General features: G+C 50.7%; 1 protein-coding gene across 10 annotated transcripts in view; it reads right to left on the bottom strand.

The window, feature by feature from the left end:
• Positions 1–1,875: 1,875 nt before the first annotated feature.
• Positions 1,876–10,907, bottom strand: part of HDLBP (high density lipoprotein binding protein) — a 68,819-nt gene continuing 59,787 nt past the window's right edge. For all 10 annotated transcript variants that reach the window (XM_084892568.1, XM_084892571.1, XM_084892567.1 and 7 more), the window contains 9 exons: positions 10,540–10,678; positions 8,861–9,006; positions 7,502–7,606; positions 7,096–7,230; positions 5,992–6,135; positions 3,344–3,529; positions 2,795–2,911; positions 2,519–2,647; positions 1,876–2,362 (listed from right to left, as the gene is read on the bottom strand). In XM_084892568.1, the coding sequence (XP_084748694.1) occupies positions 2,276–2,362; positions 2,519–2,647; positions 2,795–2,911; positions 3,344–3,529; positions 5,992–6,135; positions 7,096–7,230; positions 7,502–7,606; positions 8,861–9,006; positions 10,540–10,678 (1,188 nt within the window). In that variant the 3' untranslated portion in view covers positions 1,876–2,275. The remainder of the gene's footprint in view (positions 2,363–2,518; positions 2,648–2,794; positions 2,912–3,343; positions 3,530–5,991; positions 6,136–7,095; positions 7,231–7,501; positions 7,607–8,860; positions 9,007–10,539; positions 10,679–10,907) is intronic.

Genomic DNA, 10,907 nt, shown 5'->3' with positions numbered 1-10,907 from the left:
ATCGTACCACAGATGAGAACTATGTATGGATGTCCGTGACCACTAGAGTGTTCCATGGACTAAGAACACGTGGTGTGATAAAACGAGCCTCAGCACACTGCATCTGGTTTTGGGTTTTATTTTAGAATTTATAAAATTCCAGTGTCATCCATATTCATAAGCCTTTACATGTTTGCATATAATCTCCAAACTCCAAAGTTAAGGCCAAGGGATGGATTGTAACTGTGGACACATGTGATATGGAAGACAGTCAACAAGAGGAAATGGACACTCACATCCCACGCCGCCCAGGGCTCCTGCAGCAGCACGAGGCAGCAGGAGACCCCCAGGCACAGTCACCTCATGAGCCTGACTGACAGCCACGCAGTGCGAACCCGCAGTGTAGGAGAGGGGCCTGCACCTACATTTAGGAATAAGTGCAGATGTGCAAACACCTGTTGGGACAATTAAAAATCCACCTTTGGGGGAAGGAGTTAGATATCACAGAAACAAGAGGAAGGAGGTTTGGGCAGATGCCAGAGGGCAGGGGATTTGGAGGGGAGGGCAGTACACCGGCCAACAGGAAAGGCTCCCAAACTCATGCAGATAGAAGGAACTCCAGGAACCAGGGAGGTAGGGGATGGTCCTAGAGAAAGGCAAGACAGCACCTTCCCTTCTCACTCCCTTTCTCAGTTGACTCCATCTAATCTGGGGTCACCCACCCAGCCCATTCAGCTGAAGCAAATGTCCTTTCCAACCCCAATCAATCACTTCTACATATGGGCACATTTGAGGCTGCCTGAGCTAACAGGACTCAGACAGTTGATATCAGACTTGTGTTAAGCAACTCAAGCCTATTCAGGAATTTCAGTCTAAAGATTGCCAAGCTGAAAAGTAACCAAATAGAAAACTTCGTGTAGGGGATGGTCAGGAAGAAGTGACCTTCCCCAGGGAAGGACTGGGCAAGGGGCACTAGTTGGCTTCTCTAGGAACTCCAGTATCTGGATGGAAAACTTGAGAGGGGCTCAGTCACCTCTACAGGATAGAGGTGAGATGGGAAACCAGACAACTTGGAAACCAAGGGCTCATCTGTGGTTCTCACAGCACCGCCTTGGCCACCTTTTCTCTCGAGCACACCTTCACCATGCTGGCTGGGGCAGGCACCTTGTCTGGTCTGGTATGACCCACCACACCTGAGAAAAGCAGACTCCCTTAGCAGGACCTGGTCCTCCAGTCCAGGTTGAGTGACAGCCTCTCTCTACCTGAGGACCAGGAAGCTGCCTCTGAAGGCCAGCTCCCAGGATCGCCACACGCATCCAGGTGTCTGAGGGTGGTGTGTGCACTCCCCACTGGCCACTTGCAAGTGAGGGTGTGACCCAGAGCTGTGACAGTCAGTGGACTCAGGCACTCGTGACCAGATCCGTTGGAATTAGGAGGCTGAGCACCTGGGGTGGCACCACCCTCACCATGAGATCACTACCACACTGGCTCTGAGGTAGAAAGGAAACTGGACTAGGCATTTGGGGAGGGGCAGGAAAGCCAAAGTCAATGTGACAGGTCAGCTGGGAGGGGAAGTGAGTCTCCACCTCTCCTCTGTGGGCCACCTCTCTCCACATCCCCGTGTTTCTAAGCTCACACCAAACCCAGATGGCAGATGCCTCACTACAGACTTTGCTCACCAGATGCAGGGCTTCCGGTGCCTGTGGTGCAGGGGCACAGACACTTGGAACCTGGTCCCCCCGAGTCCAGGTGCTCCAGTGTGCACAATGGGCCTTCCTCCCACCCTGTGGTCTGCGATGAGCAGGCTTTGGCAGTGGGAAGGAGACGGACTGTAGTATACAGAGGGCTGGACTACAGGCAGGGGGGAAAAGAGCTGGGAAAGGAAGAGGGCAAACGTTTGGCTTTTCTAAAGTCAAGGAAATTTATTTCCTGAGGTCACGACACAGGAAGTGGGCTCAGCCCCCAGCTATGCAGCACTCTTAGTGGGGCCAGGGCCTATTGACATGCCGGTGGACCAGGAAGCTTGTCGTGAAATGTCCAATTGCCTCTATTAGTGTTTGAACCGTGGAAAGCCGGCCCATAGCCGGTGTCAAGGGCAGATCCTGAGCACGTGTTGGGCATTGGCCAGGCCCGAGGACCAGCTGCACACAGCGCCAGGTGCCCGGCTTCACTGCGAGACCTCGGGAAGAGGGAGCGTCAACAATTTATGGAGGGTCCAGCTGCTGAATCAGATTGAAACAAACCATTGTGTGGTGGGGTTTGGGTCAGCAGGCTGGAGAAGTTTGTTTTCTGATCATTATCGTTTGGGGCCCCATGGGAGGGTCTTGGGGGCCACCTGAGCCCCAAAGCTGGGAAATTCTTCAGAGCTGCTCATATCCGGAGCCTGTGGGGACAGAGAGAGCACAGCTTTACTAAGCAAGTTTCAATCAGGCAGCTCCAAAATGGACCCACCCTCTGACCATGGGCCCACCCATTGGGGGGCGGGGGCGTTCCCACTTCCCAGGCACAGAGAGGGTGCCCAGGATGAGCACCGTCTGACCTTATCGCTGCTGTTGGCGGTCCAGGGAGCATCCCGAACCACAAAGCCCTTGGAAGGTGCCTTGGACTCCTCGTGGGCCGGGGGCTTCATGTACACCTGCAGGACCTCACTGTCCACCACGTCGGCTAGCTGTGGGCACAGGTGGGGGTCAGCTGGCAGCAGTGATTCCCCGTGAGCATCTACTGTGCTTACTCTGCTTTCAGGTGCTGGGGCTTGCTGCACCTGACAGGCATCTGAAAACACCTACATGTGGCCTCACATGACCCCAGAACTCACATATTCTTCCTCCAGGTTGAGGATGTGGTCGATGGCCTCCTCCACGTTCTCTGGGAGCCCCGTCACGGTGACACAGTTGGGGTCTGGGGCCCCGCTCTGAGGGAAGCGAATGTCCACCTGGAAGGAGCACACAGAGCAGCTGAGGTGGCTCCAAGTGCCCATTAGAGGATCTTGGACTAAATAGTGGCCAAACTGGCTGGAACGGCCCATTTCTATGTTTTCCCTTTGGGTTCATGAAACTAAGGACCTGGTCCGTAGTCCCTCTTCTTCACGACATGTGAGACCAGTGCACTATAGAAGCACGTGGTGTAAAGGCCCAACTCCAAGATGCCTACCCTTCCTAGGGAATGGCTGGGGTGGCAGGCATCCAAACCTAGGGGGCTAGCTCAGGGCACTGACCAATGGCATCAACTACACATCAGGAAGACTGAGGCCCTGGTGTCCCTCACCAGCCCAGGAAGAAAGCTCTGACACCAGGGAGTACACCCATCTCATCCATGGGGCTTCCAGGACTAACATACACCCTTCACGGAGGGGCTGAAAACACACCTTGAATTCATCCATGATTTTGCGAATGGCTTTGCCACGGGCACCAATGATGCGGGCGTGGACACGGTGGTCTAGTGGGACGTCCTCAGAAACCATCTGTTCAAGTTCACCCACAATTTTCAGAATGGCATCCCGGGCAGCTTCTGTGTTCTTTTCATACCCTGTGATGGTGATTTGGTCCTGCGGCTGAGAAAGGAGAATCCATCAGAAGAGAACATGTCCCAGGGTTCCTGGCTGGGAGGGGCATACAGGGACTGGAGAACGTTAGCTGGATTGAAGGAGGTGGTAGGCTTCAGTTCAAGGGGAAAGACTGATCCACTCAGAAGAGAAAGAAGGTGGAAAGAAACAATATCTATTTATTTAGCTCCTGCCCCCTCCCAGTAACACACAGGAAAGACAGAGCACCTGCCCACAAAGACATGGCAGGACACTAGCAACTGAGGGGTCAGGGGAGGGCCTCCTGGGCCCCACATCTGGAGGGGTCTCAGTTGAGACGACCGACCTGGAAGAAGGTGCCAGACGGTGTGGCCAGTACTCCATACCTGCAGTGCCCCGCCCGGGGTCTCCGATTATACAAATGTCCGATGAGCACACCAGATTGGTAAAGAGTGAGCAGAGCAAACAGATAATTCAAGGCACAGAGATAGAAATGGGAAAACAAAATAATCGCCTCAGACCACCTTCTTCTTCTTTTTTTTTTAATATACATTATTGATTTTTTTTTTTTTTTACAGAGGAAGGGAGAGGGATAGAGTTAGAAACATCGATCAGCTGCCTCCTGCACACCTATTGGGGATGTGCTCGAAACCAAGGTACATGCCCTTGACTGGAATCGAACCTGGGACGCTCTATCCACTGAGCCAAACCAGTTAGGGCCTCAAATCACATTCTTAACACATTGCGGGTGGATCACGAGCATTCTCGTGTTATCATATTACAGTGTTTTACATAAATGTTAAAGGCATGCCTTAAGATTAAATACCCATTGCATTTTTAAGTTATTACATGTTTAAAAGTTAATATATTTTTAAAGTATGATACTTTGTAAAATGTATTTTGTACTCATTTAACAGAAACTTATCTGGCCACTGGGTAAAGCTAGCAATAAAACGACTGGTGCGCAATGTGTTAAAGACAGAAAAAATTATTGTACATGCAAAAAAAAAAAAAAAAAAAAAAAAAAAAAGAACAGAACAAAGTGTAAGAGAACAAGAATAAACATCTGGAGCCCTGGTCAGCATGGCTCAGTGATTAGAGTGTTGGCCTGAGGACTTAAGGGTCACGGGTTCCATTCTGGTCAAGGGCAGGTACCTGAATTGTAGGTTCCCTGCCCTGGTTGGGGTGCATTTGGGAGGCAACCATTTGATGTGGCTCTTTAACATCAATGTTTCTCTTCTCCCTCCCTTTCACTCCCCTCTCACTAAAATCAATTGGAAAAATATCTTCTAGTGAGGATAAACACAAAACAAATAACAACCTGAAAATGGAATATAGGAACAGGAATTTAGAGACCCATCTGGGAGAGAGACAGAGAAATCCCAGGAGTCTAGGTGAAGCAGATGTAGGACAGGAGGAGATGACCCTACCCAGTCCCCACCCAGCAATGCCCAGAAACTCCCACCCCAAAGTAAGGCATCAACCAGAGAAGTGCCAAGCACAGGACACAGTTGGCATAATTCTCACAGGAAAAAGCTGTGTATGAAAGATGTGGCTGAGTGACCCTACTTGGCTCATGGGATGTTAATAGTCTAAATACTAAATAATGACTTTATAAAACCAATAACTATATGGGAAATGAGGGAAATAAAGGTGAGGGATTGGAGAGAGCTAAATTCTCAAGATCAAGATAATTAAAAAATCGAGTCAAAAAATAAAAGAATAGCAATAAACATAATACTTAGAAACAGAGAAAAACAGAAGAAAAGGTAGTGAACGGCTGTACCTTGGGCAGAATCAGGGCAGGGAGCACAGAGGAAAAGGGATGCAGGGTCAGCACCTACAGGCCTGCCTCTTTCTGAATGACCAAGAGCCTGGAAGGGAAGGCTGAGGAGAGAAGCAGGCGGGAAGCCCCCAATGACACAGGCTGAAAAGGCATAGTATGATGGGACCAGGCCAGTATGCAAAGGCTTGTTGGATTTGCAGGCCAAAAGGTTCCAGGGAACCATTTGTGGGTGCTCTGCTGTACAGCAAATATTGCAGGAGACCCAAGGAGATAGATATTGGGCTCCCCACCTCCCCAAGGGTGAGCCCGAGTGCCAGGAAGGGCCAAGAGGTAAGATATGCAGGGGTGTTGGGGTGAGCCCAGGGAGGGCCCATGTAAGTGCAGAGAGTAGAGGGCTCTGCAGGGCTCCACCTGTGAGGACAACTGGGTGAGGACCCTGCCAGAGCCTCCAGATAGGCACAAGTCCACATGGCAACACATCCATGACAGGGAAACCTCACTCAACTGGCACATGCCAACATGGGGCCCAAATCCAGAGCCAAACTCAATCCTCAAAGACCTGCCACTCTGGATCCTGCTCTCTCACCTCCCAGCTGAGCACCTCCTGTTTGCCTGGTCACTGTTCCCAGGTCAAGACAATCGTCAATGAGAGTCCATCTGCCCCCAAAGTACTCCAACGTGCTATCTGACCCGAGAGGTCTCTTACCTGGTTCCCATCATCCTTATCAGGAAATTGGATGTTCACATCATGCTCCAATCGGATTTGGGTAATCACTGCCCCCTTTCTCCCAATGATTTTGGGATGATATTTAGGGTCGACAGTGACACTTAGCTTAAAACTCCTTAAGGCCTGTGGATGAAACAAGGGAGAATGAGGCAAAGGGTGGAACACTTGAGCCTTGAGCTTCACTTCACTATCACATGTAACCACATGCCTCCACTCCAACCTAAACCTGGAAGGTGTCCTCTGTTACCACAGCAACAAGAACAAGCCATGGCTTTTCCATGAGTCCACATTCCATCATCAGCTAGTGATAAAAACCTTGACCCGCACAACCAGGTCCATAGGGCCTTCAGAAAAGGACCGAGGCGCCTGGATGATAACAGGTGGAGCTGTGTGTTCCTAAGCTGTGGAGCAGGGATCTGAGGAACAAGCATTAAAAAGGCCAAAAAGAAAGGAGAGAACCGAAGGGGTCAGGGGACATAGCCCCAATGTGTGTGGCCAGAAACCTGGTCAGAGGACAGACCCCAAAGTCAGTGCTGTGCCTAAGACAACTGTGCCACACTGACACTGCAGGATGTCTGAGCTCAGTCATGCCCCTCAGTGAAGAGTTGGTACCCTGCTTAATCTGCAACTACTAACAGTGCCCAGGACCTGTCCACTGTGCGTCACTCAGGTGACCCTCGGCTCCACCATGAGCGGGCGGGCTGTCACTATTCATCAACAGCAGGGACACCACACCCACTCTGGGCCTCAGCATATCCTGGGGTCTCTCCAGCAACAGCTCTCAACAGCTCTCAGAGGGCCTCTCAACCACAACTTCCATGTAAAGTTGAAGGTACCATCATGTCTCAGATGTACTTGGAGAGAACTTGCTAATAAATAAGCTCCATTGAAAGAGTCCCTCAGCACTGTTCTGATAAAAATTTCCTACTTAGCAAGACCTCTGGACGTTGACTGGGTCTGCCTCCAGCCTCCTGATTGAACTGGTTGAAGTGTAGCTGGGGTGCTGGGTCTCTTAGAAGCCCCTGGTGATCCTCAAGTGTGACCACACTGAGAGAAGCATCCACAGCCCCACCTGGAGCTCACCCGGTCCTCCTGCTCTGCCTGCAGCTCCCGCACACGCTCCAGGAGCCCAGCCTTGGCCCGGTCCAGATTTGCAGCGAGGCCTGTGATGGCGATGATATCAGACTGCAGCTCAGGTGCTGGGACATGTATATTCACCTGATGGACACGAGAACAGACCTGATGTATGTGGAGGTCCCTCAGGACAGGAATGTGTCTATCTGGCTTCTCCGGTGTTGAGCTTGGAAGCCAGGATCAACCTGCCTGTCACATTTGGCCAGGAAATACACCCGCAAGCTGGGGACAAGGAGGTTGGGTAGTGTGAAGCGTGATAACCAAGAGTAGGAGGAGGGCACCTTCCCTGGGTTGGGCGTGTGACAGTTCACTCCGTACACCTGGTCTTCGGGAATAGGACCTGCAAACTGCTCACCTCAAACTCATCCATCATCTTGCGGATCCCGCTTCCCTTCTGTCCGATGATGTACCGGTGAAGGTCAAAGGGCACCTCCACTTCAATGGTAACAGGAACCAGAGCCTACAGGGAAAAGGGTTGTCAGGCCCAGAGCAGTGAGCAGTGACTCTGTGGGCTCAGCAAGAGGACTTCGTGGAGAGAAGTACGGTGCACTTCGGAACCGTCCACGCTGTTCCCCTTGGACTGAGTAGGCCACTGCTAACCCCAGAGAAAACATGGGAAAGGGTCCAGTATTAATGCTGGCAGAGCAGCAGAGCAGACCCTAGCCCCAAGCCCCTGCTCCGAAGTACAGAAGGCCCCTTGTTGAAGCAAAACAGAAAAATCCAGGAAAAACAGGACTTGAGACAGGGGAGAGCCCTTAGACACAACTCCCAGCCTCACAGAGGTAAAAAAAATGTACTATGACCACCTCAGTCCTAACCGTCACCAATGGTACCAAACCCTAGACATGGGAGAGCTGTTTCTCAGCTGTCTCTCGGCTCAATGCAGAGGCTCTGTACACTGTGTGTGCAGCATTTAAGACAGCACCCAACATGCAGGTGGTGCTCAGTAAGTACTCTCTGCAAAATTGACTCATCCTTACCCTAGCCCAGTGGTCGGCCACATGTGACTCTTTGGCCCCTTGAGTTTTTAGCAAAGGCCAGCTTAGGAGTACCCTAATTAAGTTAATAACAATGTACCTACCTATATAGTTTAAGAAATTCGGCTCTCAAAAGATATTTCAATCTTTGTACTGCTGATAATTGGCTCTATTGACTAATGAGTTTGCTGACCACTGCCCTATCCGGTTTGGCTCACTAGATAAGAACGTAAGCCTGCCAAACGAAAGGTCCCAGGTTTGATTCCAGTCAAGGGCACATGCCTGGGTTGCGGGCTCAATTCCCCAATTCCCTAGTGAGAGATGTGCAGGAGGCAGCCAATCGATGATTCTCTCTCATCATTAATGTTTCTCTTTCTCCTTCTCCCATCCTCTCTGAAATCAATAAGAAAAAAGAAAAAAAAAAAGACAACCATCTGTAACAGTACAATTCATTTAAACAAAAACAAAACAAAAAACACCTGACTCATTCTCACAAGTCCAAAATCCCCACTTCATAGAGACACTCCAACTGTGCTCCCTGCAGTCCCCAGGCTTACAGGCCCAGGCTGGCCCCATGCTGCTGCCAGGTCTGGGGAAGGAAATGCCACAGCCTGCAGTACACAAGCCACAGTGCTCGGATTTAGGACTCTATAAAGTTACTGACCGTGAATCTGCCACCAGGGAAGCATCCCTCAGGTCACCACTCACCCCCAAGGCAGGGGAGGAGCCACACGCACCTCAAGGGCTTCCTTGGCAGCTTCACACTTTTCTTTGCGGCCAGAGATGATGATGATGTCACACCTTCTTGGAGAGCCAGGGTCAGCCTCTCTGCCCTCCCCAGCATCATCACCGTTCTCTTGAACAGCTGGCTCCACACTATGAACTGGGGAAAGAGCAGAGGGGGCAGGTCACACAAGCCTCAGTCATACTGCCTCACCTTCAGCATGGACCTGAGTACTCAAGACACAGGAACTGGTGGCAGGAGAGGTGAGAGGTGCCCACCATGTTTGAGAGGGGAGGACAGATGTTCCCAGGGCTCAGGAGACCTGGTTCTGGAAGGAGGCAGTGGGAGAGACTTGAGAAATTTAGGAGGGACAAGGTGATGCTGCACCAGCTTATTCTGTTACGAAAAAAGCAAGCCACAGAATAAAGCAACCTGAAACAGGACACAGAAGCAGCTGGTGAGGCTCCTGTGGGCCACATGGGGACCATGTATGTACCTAAAGAATGCAATAAGTAAGCAGGCCTGACTGCCTAGAGCCATCATGATCCTGGATTAAAATTGGGGGACGCTTCAAAACAGAAAATCTGAATGTCAATAATTAATAACTCACATGACAGATCTACAGATTCTGATGAATGTGCTAGGGTTATCACAACTAATGTAAGAGAACATCCTTACTCTTAGGAAATAGCCACTAAAGAAAAGGGGCAGGTCTGAAAACAGTGTGTAAAAAAGGTGGATGGGAGAGAAAGATGGGGAAGGTTTGAATAGTGAATACAAAGAATACGTTTTTATTCTGTGCAATTTTTCTGAAGTTTGAAATTACATCAAAATTTAAAAAATAACTCGTGTGAAACATAAACGTGGCATGTATGACCTAACTAGTTTTCAACTCAAATTAGCCTATATTCTGAGAGAAGCAGAGGAGCTTCGGTAGCCAAGACGACCTGCAGCACCAGACCAAGTCAGAATACACCAGTGCACTCAGTAGGCTGCAGGTCCCAAGCTCATCCCAGCTTGACCTGGTGGATCCAGGGAAACCAGTCACAGAGAGAGCGCATTCTTTGTGAGAATACAGGGAACACAGAGAACTTACAAAGTTAGGTCTGAGACAAAAGCCAGATCCTGCTCATACGTCACCTCCTACCCCATCCTATCCTGGGGACACAAAGCAGAGCCTGATAACAAGCAAGATACTGGGAGCCGAAGGACTATCCCAGAAGAGGAGCCAGCCACTCAGTGACATCCTTGGATGGGTCAGAGGCTGCTATCCCTTCTGTAGCTGTCTGGCCTCATGAGGCACAGGACCCACAGGGGTCTGGAGAGGGAGGCTGCTGTGCAGAGCAGGTACAGCCTTAACCCAGCTCTCAGAGGGCCTGTGAGGAGCAGGGGGACTGAACACAGGCTTTCCCTCCGTAAGAGGCTACAGGTCCTTTCTCTCCTCTGGCCTTGTCATCAGCTGCAAGCCTCTAGGACATCTGAAGGGCACCTCTAAAGCAACTGATGAGGCCACCAACCGGAGACCAGGGAGCCTGAGCCCTTGAAAGCCCCCGGTCCCCTGACATGTCCAGCACCAAGATGGACGAAGCTTCACCAGGAAACATGACAACCACCTGTCCCCGCCTCTCCCCAGACCAGTACCAATTATATTCCTACCTCCCACCGAGCATAGAGCTCCCCGTGGGGACCCACCTGGGTTCTCCTCTTTGTCTGGGAATTTAATTTGAACATTATAGTCCCGAGTGATCTGCTGGATTCTGGAACCTTTGGGGCCCATGACAGAGCGATGGAATTTCTGGGGTATGGCACACTCTATGGTCACTTGGGCTTCCTGGGGGGAGGAGGGCACAGTAAGAAGAAAAACAAAGGCAAAGGTTAAGGTTAACCACTTATGGTTGATTCCTGTTTACACCACCTTTCTCTGCAGCCACTTTGGGAGTGCAGACACCCCCTTTCCAAGGTAAATCCAGGGCTCATCTTACAATGGGTTGATGGGAGAAGGGTTGTGGGAGGGGCCACAAAGAGGCCTTCTGAAACATTTCCCCAAAAGAGGAAAGTAT

This window comes from Pipistrellus hanaki (genome assembly GCF_964339955.1).
Source record: "Pipistrellus hanaki genome assembly, chromosome: 8".
Taxonomy (NCBI): Eukaryota; Metazoa; Chordata; class Mammalia; order Chiroptera; family Vespertilionidae; genus Pipistrellus; species Pipistrellus hanaki.
The sequence above is the reverse complement of the archived record's forward strand: the minus strand, read 5'-3'. Positions and strand labels throughout refer to the sequence as shown.